Here is an 18,006-nt window from a genome sequence, read left to right as displayed (position 1 = left end):
ATGCATTGTTTACTCGGTGTTAATATGTTTTTTAGGGATACCAATAACTGATATTTGAACATACGCTGATAGTAAAATCTTAGTGTCAAAATTTTAAATAACCGAAACTCAAAAAAAAACATGATTGAAATGTGTTTCAGTTTTGATGAGCTATTACTCACGACTTGTAACTAATGAGATGGTGCTGTGGGAAGGGTATGAAGAGGCAAAAACAAAACAATGAGAAAAGCCCGATAAAGCACGAATATCAGAATTCTAAACTTATGAGCCAAATATCAATGCAATGAAAAACAATCTAAATAGTTGAACATTCAGCTCTGATTTTTAGATAAAGACATTTGGTCCTACCTACAGTCCAAACCTCAGAATTATTTTTAAAAATAACTTAAAATTATTAAAATAATTTATGGAAAAGCTCCGAAAAACTGAGAAGCTCAAACCCTTACAATCTTTGACATTTGTTCAATTATCAAAATATTTTCCAAATAATTTTCTATTTAATTTTTATTGTTAAGTAGTTCAACATGTCACAACCATCATATTTTAATTTTATATATATTTATAAATTATTTGCAAAGTAATCACCAACTCTAATAGGTGTAGTGGACTATTTGTGTAGTTCGTTTAATGGACTTAGATTCCAGAACATGCTCAAAACTTTCAGCAGTTCTTTTTGATTGGGTGTTATTTACTTTTTCTTCATTTCAGCAGAAGGTAATTGTTGTCTTTGCGAAATTGCTTTTGAACACTGTAGTTGGAAAGTTATGTATCCAATTACCTCATTGTAATTTGCATTAAAACAGAATGAGAACCATCAGGGGAGCTATTCATCCAAGACAACTTAGTTTGTATTGGAAATTTCCACTGGTCCAATTACACACATGGAGGATTCACACGTCTTAAAACCACTGACCTCAGTAAATATTATGAATTTCTTGGAATCCCAAGACGTTCTTTGCCCTGCAGGGGTAGGAATATAAAAATTCCTTAAGATCTCTGTAATCCTAGAATAACATTAATTCAACAGAAACGCTGCGGCAGTTGTAGAAAAGTAGAGTGGTGAGAAAAACAAACCCCCCCGAGACAAAGTGATAAAAAAGGGCAAATTTATTTAAAGCACTTACATAGAAAAATATGATTGATTTGAGTCAACAATAATAAATAGAGCGCCTGACTATCCCCAGGCCCTGTCGGTACAACAGTACAATCAATATCCAGTTTCACAATACAGCAAAGGCACTAGCATTTACCACAATCAACAACAAGTCAATGGAGGCGGCGTGGATGGCAGCGGGGAGGGAGCAGGGCTCTTCATGGCACCGATCACACTCACTCCTCACCGAACGCCACCGCTCACGATCCGACGCTTAGTACCTGACTCCTGTGTCTGCCGTACGCTCAATGGAAATTACACTAGATTCTTTCGCTTCTTTTCTGCTTGCCTTTCCCCCCCCTCCCTCCCAAATGCAGGCAGAGATCAAGAAAACAAAACAGACAACAAATCTTTTCAACAGAAAAACAAGAAAGAAGAACAAAAGTGAAGCCGGATGCCGCTACGAGCTGCGATGTCCCATCCCGGATTTTTTCTTGTCCTGTGCTACGGGGAAGGACGTCAAAAAACATCATGAGCAATCTTGTAGACACCGAATAATTAATACGTTTGGCCAACCGGTTTGAAATAGTTTGTCAGGTGGCAAAGGTTTGGTCAGTTTTGATCAGACTCAAATCATTAGGAATTATTCCCCGATACCCAGCACTGCATGGCATGGCAGCACGATCAATAGTTCATTTATAGAATAATCCTGCACAGGTTGGAAATGTTGGACAGACCACGCAAACAACAAAAAAACAATTACAACAATTAAATTATGAACATTAAAGTCCAACTGAAATTAAATATCATGTTTTTATCTCGTACACATCAGCTCTAATGTTGTCTTTTAGTCCAAAATAAAGAGCCTTTAAAAGGAAACACATTTGTATTTTTGTACTTCAGTGGTACCTCCGTTTACCTCTTCATACCCCAGTTTGTGTGTAAAGATGGACAACATGTCACTACGACCCCAGCTACACAAAAGTGAAACCCAAATATCACAGAAATGGTGGGACCTTGATATTCATATATCAATAATCAGTTTAAATATTTTTTTCAAGACAAAAGAAGTCAAATATCTTTGATTCCAGATTCTTAAATGTGATTTTTTTTTCTTTCCTCCTCCTCCTCTGTGACAATAAACAGAAAATCTCTGCTTTGTGAAGAAAACAAAACTTTAACTGGGGCTTTTAGGCAACACTGATAAACATTTTTTATGTTTTTCTTACATTTATAGATCAAATAGACTTTAGAAAATAATTCACGATTTCAGCCGCATCTGAAATATACACATTCAGAAAGTGACTCAGATATTTCAGTCTGAAAGCTGTTTTTTTTATCTGAGATAATTACGATGCACCGCCCGATCAGAGCTGAATCCCACCTGCATTTGTTTAGACTTAGTAGGATTTCAACCTCAGGCTTCTAGAAACCCTAGTTTAGATGCTAAAGTGATGTTTCTTCCACTTTAAACACAAAGAACTAAAGAGTAATTGTGAAGTTTGGCTGCTAAATGTTTTTAATTTCAGCTGGACTTTACGAAACAAAATAGGATTATGGGTAAAAGGGTACAGTAGATGGCACATATATCCAGTGAATCAGACACAAACAAAGACATAATGGCTCAAAAAGCAACAAATCAAAACAAGCTCCTGCCCTTCGTCTCACTCAACAACAACTCACTGTCAGGGGTCAGTGTTGGTCGCGTGAGTTGGTCCCAATCGGTAATGATACGCGTCATCATTTAGAGATTTTTGCAGCTTTCAGAGGGATGAATGATGCCAGACGAAATTAATAATTTATCTTTTGTAACGTGAAAAGAACATGTAGTGCAACTGTTTACATGCAAGACAAAAGCGAGCATGACACTGACGACAAGCAGTAAGCGTGTTGTAGACGTGCCATATGACGCAGCTGGATCACACACACACTCACACACACACATACATACATACAAAGCACATCCCTGAAGCCCACAGAAAATCTGAAATAATTGGACTGGGACACTATGGATTTCTTTTAAAGAGGTCAGAAAATATAGAAAGAAAAAAATAAACTGATTCTTATGTAAAGCCGTAATCAAAAACATTGTAAATGTTCACTGTCATTGGTTCTGATTTTACACTGGAAAAGAAAAAAAAGAAAAAAAGAAATGAAAATATCATTAAATATCATAGTAAATATCATGAAAGTGATAAGGCTTGTATCTTTCTCCAGTTCGACTGGCCTCCCAAATGCAGTCTTCTCTCTTATGTTTGTCACCAAAGTGTAAGGGGTCCCGTCGTGTCCAGATATCCACGCAGACCGACTGGTTCGTAGTTCTGGAAAAAGCCCTGATTGTCAGAACAAATTGTAAGAATATGGTTATTATTTCCCGGCCTTAAAGCTAATCCCATCCGTATCCTCGCTCGTCCTTTCAGCCTTGTCAGAATCCTGCGTTAAGAAAATCCGCAGTCATGTTCGGGTTTTCATCTCAGTCACCTTGAGGTGGAGTCGACTGGAGAATTAATGCACAGGAGCCCGAGAGTGCTCGAGAGGGCTGTAAAGCTGTACCGCCATGTTCACACTCGGCGCCGGCGACGAGGCCCCCAGCGCAGCGTCAGTACATGTCCGAGCTCTCGGGGGCCGACCGTCGGCTGACTGTCTCCGCTTTTTAGATGTTCCTCTGGGCGGTGAGGTACTTTAGAGCCGCCGAGCCGTACTTCCTCGATAGATCCTGGTGGAACTCGTCCTTCAGGGTGTTCAGACAGTTGCGGTAGCTCGAGCTGGAGCGAAACTTGGAGATGTCGAAGCTGGGGGCGTGGGGCATGTGGATCATGAAAGCGTTGGGGAGGACCATCAGGTCATACTCCTGGGAAGAAGAAACAAAAACAAACTGGTTGAAATAATCATACGTGACACTTTAAGCAGCTCTGTTTTGTGGACATTTAAGTGGCCGTACAGAGACCTGCTCTGTGGTAAGTTAATCGCTTTCATAGCTTAAAGGGGACATACACACATGTTAATTCTATATTTGTATCCTGGAGCACTTTCGGCATGTCTTTGCATGAATATTGATCCCATACCGCCCCTATATGCATTTACTTAGCTCCTGTCTCCGAGGACAGTCCAAAGAAGAGAGGATGTTTGTGAGCACATGCAGAATATCTGACTTCAGCAGAGGCAACAATGCACAAAAGGCCATTTTACACACAGTGGCCTAATGTTTTGGACCTTTAACCATGTATAACAGCTCTTCAAACTTATTACACAAAGGTCTGCACCAGATTTGTAAAGGTCACGGGTCCAGAATGATATGCGATAACAAAATACCATTTACCTGCTGAACCCCGAATAGTTTCAGTGCATTAGTTGCTCCTGTCACACTTTTCCTCACTGGGCTCATGTTCACTGCAGTATAAATTCCTGCACCTCTATGGAAACGGCACAACCATCGCTACAAGTAGAGGACTCGAAATGGTGTCATAACTGTGTTATTCTGCACAAAAGACTGAGTTTGTATATGAAGAAGACCAATACAGGGTGAGTATTTCAGCTGAAAGGGCCGAGCTCATACACCAGGACTGTGTTCAGAAGTCTGACCAAGAATCAAACAAGACAATAGAAGTGTTGCATTTGTTCTTCAAACATTATAGTCTCCTCATAAAGACAGACACTCAGATAATGCAGAGTGCAGTTAAAACCAGGCTATAGCAACACTAAGACAAAGGTAATAATACGTTTTGCGACAACAGTCTGTACAGATATTTTACTGCTTAATTGTTTTGTTTCCACACTTGTCTTCTGTCTGCTCTCTGTAAACAGTCTTCAAGTTAGCCTGTAAGTCCTTGAATTTTTGTCACTTGACTGTCGGTTGCAGCTGATTCTTTAATGGTCAGGACGCCAGAACTTTGTGTTCTACAAAAACCATTCGGAGCAAAGCGCTTAGTTTTGGTGGATTTTTAAACCAGACAGCACATCACAGATGATTAGATCAAGGACCATTAGAAATTTCTAAATCTGATGGTTTTACTGAGTTCCTGGCTCTGATAAATGGTGTAATTTTAAAAAGATAACATGCCTTTAAAAGCAGCCAGTGGATTTTGGGGTTCAGAGGGTACATCAGCTCACTTATGATTTTTAAAGACACATTTCAGCTCAAGACAGTCAAAATGGCATGTTTATCTGCAGTCAGCTGCATTAATGTGACCTCTGAACTCTGATTTCACCACAAATGTCACGTCTCTTGTGATCGGAGAAACCGAGGCAGACTTTCACACAAGCTGTAGAAACCCTGTGCCGAAGAAAATGAGACACATTCTGCACCTACAGTGTAATTTATGAATTCAAATAGAACATGTTGCACTTATGAACACAAAATGTTCTTAACCTCCTTGACACAGTGTAATTTTAGACTTAGTCATAACTTGACCTTTTGTTGGCAAGACGTGGTAAAATCTGTGTTTCATCAATCCAAAGTGAGGGTCCTAGATCTCACTAGGCCAAAAACAGATGCAATATTGGGTTTTTTTAGCCTTGGATTGACTGTTTTAAGAAATTTTAAGATGCAGCGGTTGATGGAATAATTGTGGTAAGAGGTTTCTATCCTATCTATAGTCAGCCCATTACCTACAGTAGAGGGCGGCTGGCACACATCCAGTTTAAAGAAGCAGAGGACTGCTGGCAGAAAGGCTAAGCAATGACCGGGGTCAGCAGCAAAACTTATTTTAACCACCTAAAGAAGGTCTCCATGTAGAATATTCTCACTGCTTTACCTTTCCGTTACACAGCACTTTACTTTGCAGGTACATTTCCCCGACTGTAGAACTTCCATATTACTATTCAGAAGCAAACCTGTGCTGTGTGCTGTATTATGCTGCAGATCAGGTGTGTTGGTCAGAGCTCCAGCGGTGCAATGCAGTACACCACACAGGTTTGATTATGTGTACGAATACAGAAGATTTATGGCCGAGAAAATGGAATGCTAAAAGGTAAAGAGGTGAGATTATTCTAAATTTAGCTCACAATTGAAGCAATATTGATTTTATTTTTTTGGTGGTGGCTAAAATATGCTTTTCTGCTGAACATTCACAGCATAGATCCTCTGCCAGCAGTCCTCTGCTTCTCCAAACTGGGAGGTGCTAACTGCCCTCTGTTGTCAGTAAAACGCTGACTGTGGATAAATACCTCAAACTATCCCTTTATTTGTCAGGACTCTGAGAATACTGTTGTCCATTCAAGAGAAAGTTGATCTTCATGCTGGTATTTGCATTAGAAGTTCTTGCAGACGTACCTGTGCGTCCAGCTCCATGATATGCGACACCTTGTTCCAGCCGAAGCCAACAAAGCGCTGGTCGTACTCCGGACAGTCTCGTCTCACCACGACGTACGGCTCGAAGTCCGGCTCCCACTCCACCTTGTAGGGTGTGGTGGCTGTCCGCCATTTGGCATAGTTGGTAGGAGAGTGACCCTTTGGCCACACGTGGTACCTGGAGAGGCAGGAGGGCAAAACATTCACATTTATCATTTTTGTTATCCTAATCATAATCCACTGGTGTAAAAAGAAAACTGTCAATTATCTGTGTAGGTTCTCAGTCATCCAGGTCATGATCTGATGATGAACTGTCAGTAAAAAGCAACTGGAGATCCCTTTTTGGTTCTTAAAGACAAAACATCTTCAAGAACTTCACAAAAAAGGGGGTCCAGTTGGTTTTAATAAGGCTCTTAGGGTTAACTTTCAGTTCCGTGTGTAGGTACCTGAAGGTGTAGAGAGTCCCCATGTCCAGCATGGAGAGCAGCTCGGCTTTGGACTTGGGGAAGGACAGACGATAACGAAGAGTTTCGAAAGCTGGAACCACGAGGGCCTTCTTGGTGTGAGCCATGTCCAGCTGCACCACAGACTTTCTGCAGGAGCAAACAGGTGGTGAGACACAGTTAAAAGCAGCTTCTAAAACAGCATTTCTCATTATTGCCAAACATCTGTGACACAAGACCTTCCAGTGTAAAAACTTTGAAACCAGTCTTACACCTCAGTCCTGCATTAATGATGGTTCAGCAACAGACACAGAGTACAATTAGGGAGAGAAGAAGGTTCAATACCTTAAACTTCCATCGCTAATAAATTTGTTATCTACCCTCATGTTCTATTTTGGTTTAATGTTTTATTTCTCTGATGCCAAAGGCAGCAGCAAAGAAACTAACGTGGTCACCAAAGGTCTGTGTAAACTCTCAGTCATCCAGCTTGTTGTAATCCTGGGTGCTGCAGTAGAACACAACTGGACTTCTTTTTGGTTCTTGAAGATGTTGCATGCAATGTCACCTCATTTATCACATACATCTGAGGCAGTGCAGAGTTGGGGGTGAGATTAAACACTGGAACCCCCCACCAGTCAGAAATGAGGGGAAACATCTACAAGAACCAGAACAGAAGTCCAACTGGATGTAGGATGCAGGCATATTTCTGCCATTGGCCGTTCATTTCAGGTGACTTACTCCTCTCCTTCCGCTATCTGTGTGTTACTGTTTTCTACAAAAATAACAACCTCTGACTAGCAACCTACCACAGTGGAAATTTCAAGTTTTGTTTAGGATTTTTGCAGCTCTGCTATTTTTTTCCAATGACTTCTACAATTTAGTGGCAGCGCTCGTCTTCCTGGTGCTTGTAAAAGTTCCACCAAAATAATTTGGCCGCAGAGCAGCAGAGACAGAATTCACCACCTCCAACTGGAAGTTTTAGAATAAAGTCAGGGAGAAAATTCAAGATACAGAGAAGTGACTGGCTTTGTATCCAGGCAACTGTAAGCACATCTAAGTTCTACCCCCAAAAACATCACTGCATGACCTTTTGACCAGATCGCCCACCTCTAGAACAAAAAATACAAATGTAGAGGAGTATTCCGTGGGAGCACTGCTTTACATGAGTAAACGCACCACATCCTGAGCTGACCTCACAACATCAGGACCAAACTGTAAACCTGCACATAGTCAGTGTGTCAGGGAAGCAGACCAACATGCAAACTAAGCAGTGAGCTGCTGTGGACAGTCAGCAACAAAACACAATTTGGCCACCTAAGAAGAAAAAAAAATCAATCAGTATAAGAGAATGCTATATTTAGAATATTCTCGCTGCTTCACCTTGCTGTCAGACAGAACTGTTCAACCCAGGCTTTTAGAGCTTCATGTTCTCTTTAAAGCCACCAGGTTCAATTAACAAAAACAGCAATTTTGTCTCACAGAACATTGGAGTTGTACTGCTGCTGTCTGGATCGATTAGCCTGGGTTACTGCCTGACTTTTAGCTTATCTGAACTAACGTGTTAAACACAAAAGTCACACAACAACAGACCAGCAACTTCCATCTTTTATGAGGTCAGGCTTTGAAGAGAATGATAGGAAAGCCTCAGTATCCCAATCAGACAAGGTGCAACTCTTAGTATTACACATACACTTTAAGTTGCATAGATTTACTTAATTTAATGGCTGGACCTTCTTTTTATGTGGCTAAAGTATGTTTTCCTGCTTCCCACATCCACAGCAGCTTCTGCTCCCTCAGCGTATTGTTGTGACAAAAAAAAATGACAGGAGTAAATAATTCCTAGAAGCTGCTTGGTTCAGAAGGATCAGTACCATTTTCAGTGTATGACCTGTACTTGGAATACGATGGGATGTTAGTTCTTGTACTTAAGTGAAGGTTCTGAATTCTTCCTCTGCTGTTCTTCCTACATTTTCACTTTGAAACGTCTGCCATGATGAAGCTCTGTTAGACCCAGTCAGCTGAGAGTCATTTGATTTCTTAGATGAAGAGGACGGTGTTCCTACCTGAGGTAATCATAGAGACCGTACATCGGCAGGAAGTCTACGTCTGTCAGGAACACGTAGGGCGTGTTGGCGTTCTTCAGAGCCACGTTCCTCACCAGGTTGACCGGGTAGAACTGGCCCTCCTTGTACACGATGTGGTAGCCGACGTTCTTGCGGTTCTTGAGGACCTCGGAGGCCTGAGCGTAGCGCAGGAACTGCTGAGCTTCGGCGTCGGACATGTAGAGTGCCAAGCTGATGGGGCCTTCCCAGTGCTTACAGATGGCCTCCAGCATCTGCAGCCTGCAGGCATAAACACACAGAAAGTCAATTTACTTTCATTATCATATTTTAGAATTTGTGATTTCTTTAGTAAACAAAATGTTGCAAAACTGTGAGAGACAGCCTCCAATACACATTCAGTTTAATCAGATTATTGCTCGAAGCGATATATGATCTTGAACGCTGGCTTCATACTGCACAACATATCTGTGTCTGATCAGGTTTTTAGGAGTCAAACATTTTTGTGGTGAGCTGGCCGAGACATGTCACAGACCACACAGATCTTTCACAACCAGAGACTGATGCCAGAAACAAGAATGTAAACTTGAGCTTGTTATTCTGCTCTCATTGGTTATAGTCGCATACACGTTGTGGAAGTTACAAAGTGAGAGAAGGTAAAAAAATTCTGACAGCACTGTGTTTTTATGCAACTTTCCACTGCAGGAACTCGGGGAGGTGTGAGGCGACGTAAGGATTTGCAAGAACGGTAACAGGTCCTTTCAGCCTTTCTGTTTCTATTGCACTGTAGGATCCAAAAGCTTTGTGTTTAGCCACCAAACAACAACAAATACTGGATGTAACTCCAGCGCTGTGTCTGGAATCATCTGCTCATTCCCTACTCCCTATCTAGGAACCACTACATGGTGAACTGTGTAGGGAACAAAAGTAACATGTTGGACACTACTTGAGTCGTGGTGCTGTTGATTACGTCGCTCACTAGTTGTGATTTGTGCTGTAGCAGCGTAACGCAAACACAACAAATTCACAGTTTATTACATGGCTGACAAACAACTCAAATCAAACTTAACAATAAAACCTACACTGGAAATTACTTATGAGATATATACATATGATAAATTCTTGTTTGTCTCCCTCCTGCAGTACATGTCATGATCGTGCATATTTCTCAGGTAGTGGCCATCGGCTGTACACTACTTTTTATGGCGCAGTGTGGCATATTTTGAGTGCACTATATGGGCTGTAACAGCTATAACTTAACCCTTACATACTGTCTGGGTCAAATTTGGCCTGTTTTCACGTTTGACAGCAGTAAAAATATCCTAATCATGATTCTTTTAGCCTGACATTTTTCCTAAAGTGACCCAAATGCATAAAAATTTAACTATTTTTGAACTCTTTTTGTACAGATGATGCAAATTTTTACATACTGAGGCTGTTTCAGGTCAAATTTGACCCATATTCAATGAGATGGATTTTAAATCTACCAGTGTGGCTTAAATCAAGGAAAATGGTGGTTTTAAGGAATCTTGAAATTGTACAGGACATGTTTTATGTGCAGTTTTTGTTTACATTTATTAATGTGACGCAGGCTATTGAGACATTTTAAGCAGATCTGCAATTTAAAGTTTGGTAGAGACACTATGAGGGAATTCTTGACAGTACGATCGGGGTCAAAACTGACCCAAACCAGACTGTGAAGTTGTTAAATATGAACAGTGTGTAAGAGTTAGCATTCGGACAGCACTACAAAATGGCAAACACCTTTTTGAGTGCACTATATCGGGTGTAGTGAGGTATTTTAGACTCAGCTATTTTAGCTTGTACCGGGCAAAAAAATGGCTGTTGTTGCTGTAACTTCAGCATTTGCCTTTTTCATTTCCAATCTTTTCCTGATTTATGCACCACTAGAACAAGGTCACTCTTACAGAAGTCCTTGCTAATTTAACAGAGATGAGATCACGCTGGTTTCGGTACCTGTCCATGGAGAGCTGAGCCACCAGCGTGACGTCGGTGTCGTCCTCGGTGGGCGTGTAGTCGTACTGCAGGAAGTAGAGGTGAACTCGGTGCACCGTCAGTCGCTCTCGGCGGAAGTCGTAACACTGATCGTCCTCGTCCAGCTCCTCCAGAGCTGACTGCAGCTGAGGAGACGCGCAGAACATTTTAAGGAGAGAGTTTTCATGCTTTACAGATACACTAAAACAACACAAGCCTGAGGAGTATTGTTACCTTAGCAACTACAGCTGTGTGTGGAGATGAATTTACATGTAGGAATCTATTTGCAGCTAGACCTCATCAGTATATCAGCAGGTTGACTTTGTTTTTAAATGAACCTTTATACACAGATCAATTTGCTGAATGTATCTGCTCTTTTGCAGCATAATTCAAAGATATTCAGTTTAGAGAAGAGTCACAGAGGAAAAAAAAACCCAGAAAACATTCACATTTCGGAAGCTGCAATCAGAATTTACAAACTGATTATCAAAATAATTGAGGTGCTTAATTGTAACAGCTCTACTTAAGGGCAAAACAAAACCGAACCAAAAGCAGAAATGTTGACGGATAATGTGCAGGTTCAGTGAAAAACAATATTTGATTTTAGTTCACGTGTTGTGTTTGTCATTGGTAATGGTGGATACAGTACAAATGAAGATGTTAGTTTATGTTCGCTTGTAAATTTGTTTTTAATTTTAAGTGATAATTTAATTTCCATGAACAAACACCAGCTTTGTTTTACAGGTTCACTATTTTCCAGCCTCGTAATTACAGCATATTTTAATGAAAGACTCAAACTAATTCTGCTAATTATAATACTAATTATAGGGAAAACAGTTACTACACGTTTTACATACTTGCTTGTTTTAGGTAAAGTGGAAAAAAAGTCAGTAAATTGATTCATCAGTTTTTACTACAACAACAAAAACTTTGTGAATGTCTCCCGGATATTAGCTGTAAAATACAAAACCTGTAAAATAAAGGCTTTTCAAAATGTCGTGTTGCTGTCAACTTTGATAACAAGTTTATTATTTAACAGTAAAATATTCTGCCAAGCAGCGATGCAATTTGAGCGATCCTTCAAATCTGATAATGTTTAATGTGGACTCTCGCCAAATGTTTCTTCCTCTCACAAATCAATACCAGCGGCGACAAGTTGGAGAAAAACTAAATGTTTTTCGTGTTCTAATGGAAACGTGTGTTAAATTGTGAGTATCTGCTGGCTGAGTGTGTTTCTAACCTGGACGCTCTCTGGACTCGCCTGACTCGGGCAGCCGAACAGCTCTCGTCTCAGCAGGTTGCCGTCGTACTCCAGGAAGGTCAGGTAGAGGTTCCTGAAGAACTCCACATGTTTGTTCTTCACGCGGAGCTTCTTGGGAGAGTTCCAGTGGATCACCTGGAACCACAACAAGGTTTCACTCACAGCAGCAGGTGGAATTAAGCACTGATCAAATCTTAATCTTTGAAGTCAACTACAGACCTTCAAACACTTAAATCTCTTCATGTCCTAATACTGTGGCTACATTTAGACTGGTGTGAATTTAATCACAGTTGCTGTCAGTTATTTGTCATCTTTGTTTATTCTTTTAAGAAACATCAGCTTATCTTCTCAGCCGTCTTTATTATGTTCCATATTTTTTGCACAAACTCTTGTTTAGTCAAGATTTATGTTAGTGTTTTAGTTTATATATTTATACATGAGGTGTGTCTATTAAATAATGATTCTGATGCTGTATTTCAATTCTATTTATTGTTTTTTAATTGGAGCAAATTGAAACTTTCAGGGATTATATTTGCTGCTCATTGATCAGTGGATACTTTGACTTTATTTAATAACCACATGTTGTATATTTATCCGAATGTCTTTGCAAATACAACATTTAGTTGTACAATTTTTACAATTTTTTTTTCATAAACAGTTTGCTTCTGTAATGTTGCGTCAATATAAAAAAAATGTTACACTCAGGTCGTTTATGACAAAAATGTTTTTGTTTTTTTTGTTTTTTTTTTTGAAAACTGGTATAAAAATATTATAGATTGATTCTATATTTATTTAATTCTCACAATTGCAAGCCTTTAGAAAATATTCTCAGATGAACGATTGCCGTGACTTTGTGCAATGCAAACAGGAAGAGGAAGCTTGGAGGGCAGCAACGAAAAGGAAGAAGCAAATAGCCTGGGGGTTTGAGGTGAAGAAACGATGGGAAATCAAAAGCAACATGGGCTACATGTGAGACACACGGAGGAAGAGAAGCAGGACTGTGATTTTTTGTAGCTAATTTGACAAAAATGGTGTTTTTTTATTTTTTGGGGGGGGACAGAACTGATCATGTCTCGTTTTATATTTCTTGTATACTTTGAAGAGTAAACTAAAATATTCTTCCCACAAATAGCTAAAATTCAACACATTGCCGTGTATGCAATGACTGCATTGTAGTACCAGTGTTTCAGCCTGACTTCAGTTGTGTCACTGACTAAATCAGCTTTGTTTGTTGTGAACTGATGTTAAAGACAATTTAAAATAATCAAAAAACAACAAAGAGTTTGCAGTGTTTTGATTTTAAAGGTTAAATCTGAATCTCTTATTCCTGGTTTGAAAAGCTCTAAAAACAACTTCCTTAATTTATTATGTTTGTGTTGCCTTTCATCAACAATCAGTCATTTATTTATGTTTTATGGAACTATTTAAAATAGGTTTTATAATTGTCTATCATTTTAAGGTCTTGCCCTGTAAAGCACTTTCTGACTTTGTTTTTTATTAATACTGTATGAATAAATTAATATATATTTGATTCTGTCCAGTATCTTTTCTCTCATTTTGTATCTCAGTGAGTAAATCAAGGCGGTGTTTTGAGGCGTACCTTGAGGTCGGACACCTCGGTGTAGCACTGCTCAGAGCGAGTGTGATCGGACAGCTGGACGTTCCAGAAGCAGGGCAGCTGGTGAACCAGGACCGGGTTCTGCTTTATGAAGGCGTTGAAGATGTCCTGAACACACAGACGACACACAGGTTTAACGACACCAACAACTTGCCCCCCTCCTGTGTTACCATGGAGATTTCCTTCTCTGTATGTGGACCTTGTTTTTTAAATAGAGTTAGCAAAATGTTGATAATAGGCAGCAAACTTTTGTGATTCCTGGAGCGGTGCCTGCCTCACTGGACCTGAATTGTTTGTTTTCCACCATAAATTGAGGCAAAAATGGTGCATGAAGGTTCCCGAGGATGCATTAAATTAAGTGCTTGATGCTCAAAGAAGGACACACAGACCCCTGTTCAAATACAAATATTAAACGATTCCTGTAAAAATGTAGTGTTTTTTGGAAAACTGCAGCAAGCTTTTACAGCATTTTGTGTGACTCCTCATTTCGCTGAATCTCTACGACGCACAGTTAGTCTGACTCATTAAAACACAGACGCATTAATGGTGAACACAGACGGCTGAAATAAATTGGATATTGTCCTTGAATATTTTTGTCATTTCAGTGTGACTGAAGGTTGTCTGTTGACACTTTGAGAAAGTGGTTGGAGGTGTCACTCACCTGATCAGCGAGCGACGTACTGAGCATGCTCATTAGCTCCCTCTCTGCCGTCAGCCGCCACATCTGCTCCCAGCCGATTCGCCGAAGCCTCTCCAGGTAGAGAAGAATGACGCCTGCGACAACGAATGAGGAGGAAAACAAACGTGACTTCATAAACAACAGGTCATCTCGTGATGTTTTGCTTTGCCTGGAGACTGAAACGCTGCGACTGTTTCTCCTGTGAATCATGAGTACCTGTGTTGAAGCCTCTCCCCAGCGCCGGCCAGGGTTTGTGGTTCTTCCACAAGTTGCCGAGGTACCAGTCGCTCTGGTTCTCCACCAGACCGATAACCTGCTTATCTGCAAACAGAACAGCAAACAAACATCAGAAAAATGTCTTCATCTGATTAATCTGCTTATTGTATTTTCCAATGAGTTGTTTTTTTTAAGAACCTGTCAATTCTCAGGCGAGTTCTCAAGTGTTCCCGTTCCTGCTCCGTTTAATCTGCTGTATGTCATCTTGTAGTTATGAGGATAATATCTTATAATCACAACCATGACTGTGAGTGTACATCAGGATCTTGTAATCACAACTGTTAATTGTTAAAAGCTAATTCGGTGTACTTAATTTTTCAAAACGTAACGAAATATAGGCAAAAAAATAAGGCTCAAATTACAGCACAGAGGAACCATTCAGAAGCTGCCTGAGGATCATCAGGTTTTATAGATTTCTACAGTATCAGAGTCATACAATGACAGTTGTCCATAGATCTACTGGAACATGACAAAAAGGAGTTGTTAATAGATAACTCTGGATACGTAACAAGTGCAACACAAGAACACAGTTAAGTCGAAAATGATTCATCTAGATGCCAAAATTATCTTTTTAGTGAATTTATATTTGGTTGTTAGGTTTCTTCTGGTTGGAAATGTCATAAACAAGTGAGAAGATATATTAAGATATTGTGTTAAAGATGCTGATGATGAATTTTAACCCTTAGTTTTACTAAAAATGATGTGTTAAAGTCTTTATTTGCCTCCACATCCATCAAACAGTTTTGTCATTGCTAAAAGTCTACATGTATCCTCTGGGAATGCGTTCCTCTTTTGTGATGATCTCCTGGTCTTTGAGGTTTGAAGGCTTCCTTGGCATCACTCTGGTCTTCAGTTCCTCCACACATTCTTGCCATTGACCATTTCTTCACCACTTGTTTCAGATCATTGTCTTGTTGGAAGCTCCAGTGCTGCATAAGGATCAGTTTTTCTTCAGTCTGCCTGATGTTTACTTTCAGAATTTCATCCTGTTTTCTCATGATGCTGTTTACGCTGATGAGGTTTTCTGGCCCATCGGCTGAGAAACACCCCAAAGCATCACATTTAAACCACCAACTTTGACCCCGGATGATGTTCTTGAGGTTGAGTCGTTTCACCACAGAAATGAAGTCCAGAAGCTTTCTTCTTTGTCCAGGCGAGCTTTGGTGAGAAATGGATTCCTCTTTGGCCGGAAACCTGCCTGGTTCACCACCTGCTGTAGTGTCTGATTGAGATGTTGCTGCCAGAATGGTTTTGTGGTTGATCCTTATGTTCCATTGTAGGAGTCACTTTTGACTTCCTACTGCAGCCTTTTATGAGATGTTTCAGTGTGGAGCTACTTGTTCTTTTTGATGCCTACTTTGCACCGTGGCCACTGGTACTTCAAAACACTTTATAGTATATATTAGATATGACTTTATTGCCTTTTCCCGTATTGTGAGCAGCCACAATGCACAACTCTCTCTCTCCATGATGGACCATAATAGCAAACTCATTGAACTCTTTGGTTTTTATGACTTGCAATTGACTAGTAAGTGAGTAGAGAACGACTGTATCAGCTGTTCTCAGGTTACAGTTTATTAGAATGCTCTAGAACATGGTGGACAGGACCAGAAGATGCATTGTCTGCAAATATTGCAACAATTTCAAGGGTATAAATAATTTTGGACAATGCATTTTAAGTAAAAAATGTATAAAGAAAACACAGAAATACTTAAAATTCATCATCAACACCTTTAACAAAATGTCTTCCCATCTTTTGTCACGTCTCTATGACTTTCCCCGCCAGCGAAAATCTACTGGTCAAATAAAAATGTACTAGAAATCTAAATGTGGCATGAATAATAATAATTTGGGGCTTAACTGTAAGTCAGTAACTTTTTAATTTCTTATTTTTGAATGAGTAAACAAACCCTTATTTGAGTATTTGTGTTAAACACCAAGTTTCCTTAATCATACACAGATTTAGACGTCTTCTGCATCAGTTTTTACAAACCTCATCAACATCCAGCTGGATGGTTGTACTTTGGGGGTTTGAACAAGGTTTGGACGCTTCATAAATGTGATTTAAAGGGTAAAAATGAAGAAGGTCTCACCGGTGAACTTCCTAAAAATGCCCCAGAGCTCAGCGATGTCAGTGGCGAAGGTGATGTCCGTGTCCAGGACGATGACCTTCGACAGGTCGGAGGGCAAAGCTTTGGTTAGCGTCAGCTTCATCAAGCCGTAAATACCTGAGTAGTGCTTGTTGGGTATCCACGACACCTCGGACTGAAACCACAAACACAAACATGGACTTTAAACAGGTGTTGACTCAGCTGCTCATCATGTAGGAGCAGAATTCAGCTCGTGGGTTAACACAAAGCCACATTCAGCATACTTTGGCAAAACCTCAATGTGTTTCTTTTTTTTTATTATTATTTCTTTATTTCTGAATCTGCAAATAGTGTCTTTTAATTAATTCTCCTGATTCAGAGTAATTGGATCTGCATAAGTGCATCATCTGCAAATATAATCGGCTTAGAGTCTCGGCTGTTTTTCCCCACTTTAATGTGAGTTAATGGAAAGCGAAGAGAGAAGCTGCAGGTCGCAGCATCTGGCAGCACAAAGGACTCATTGTCGAGCACAAAGACTGCGAGGGAGGAGAATGTGATGATGTGACGGAGGGAGATGCAGGTTGGAAACACAAACACTGATTCATGCTTGTTCTCCACGTCCTCGTCACTCTGAGAGCGCATTCATCAACCCGACGTTAAAGTAAATTATTTGGTGTTTTTGGGCTGAAGTGTCTCTTGACTCGACTCGTCTGACTCGATGAGCTATTGTTGCTGTCGGCTAAAAGCTGCTCTGCTGATTGTTGTGTTTCAACTGAAGCTGACAAACGGCTCGGAAGCTCAACTGCTCTGCGCTCAAACGTTATGAGATACAGAGAGGAACACCAGCACGGTTGCAAAAGAGGAAACTTGTACTTTTGTTAATCTTTCTGATGAAATGTATGGTCTGTTAATATCAGAAACTTCCTCCAGATGCTAGTTTCTGCAGTGACTTGTTCTCTATGACATTTCACTCACGATTGGTCAAGCTGTGTAGAGGTGACAAAATATTTTTCTACATGATGCAAACAAATTCAAAAAGTATGACGCCATCGACTATCCACTTCTCTGTCATGGCTATTTGTAAAGATTACAAACTAACGATGACCCGGTCAAATTTTTTTGTTCCCAGTCTGATCTAAGTCATTTAATATTTAGTAGTAGTACCTGGTTGTACCACCAGGTGGAGCCTCTTACTGTTTGA

General features: G+C 40.1%; 1 protein-coding gene across 3 annotated transcripts in view; it reads right to left on the bottom strand.

The window, feature by feature from the left end:
* Positions 1-1,089: 1,089 nt before the first annotated feature.
* The window catches only part of large2 (LARGE xylosyl- and glucuronyltransferase 2), a 127,529-nt gene continuing 110,612 nt past the window's right edge, over positions 1,090-18,006 (bottom strand). For all 3 annotated transcript variants that reach the window (XM_008286633.1, XM_008286634.1, XM_008286635.1), the window contains 10 exons: positions 16,809-16,980; positions 14,656-14,760; positions 14,422-14,534; positions 13,743-13,868; positions 12,122-12,277; positions 10,864-11,027; positions 8,890-9,168; positions 6,830-6,976; positions 6,366-6,561; positions 1,090-3,944 (listed from right to left, as the gene is read on the bottom strand). In XM_008286633.1, coding sequence (XP_008284855.1) covers positions 3,747-3,944; positions 6,366-6,561; positions 6,830-6,976; positions 8,890-9,168; positions 10,864-11,027; positions 12,122-12,277; positions 13,743-13,868; positions 14,422-14,534; positions 14,656-14,760; positions 16,809-16,980 — 1,656 coding nt within the window. In that variant the 3' untranslated portion in view covers positions 1,090-3,746. The remainder of the gene's footprint in view (positions 3,945-6,365; positions 6,562-6,829; positions 6,977-8,889; positions 9,169-10,863; positions 11,028-12,121; positions 12,278-13,742; positions 13,869-14,421; positions 14,535-14,655; positions 14,761-16,808; positions 16,981-18,006) is intronic.

The sequence above is a fragment of the Stegastes partitus genome, unplaced genomic scaffold (assembly GCF_000690725.1).
Source record: "Stegastes partitus isolate 25-593 unplaced genomic scaffold, Stegastes_partitus-1.0.2 Scaffold461, whole genome shotgun sequence".
Taxonomy (NCBI): Eukaryota; Metazoa; Chordata; class Actinopteri; family Pomacentridae; genus Stegastes; species Stegastes partitus.
Note: the sequence above shows the minus strand (reverse complement) of the source record. Positions and strands in the feature narration are given on the sequence as shown.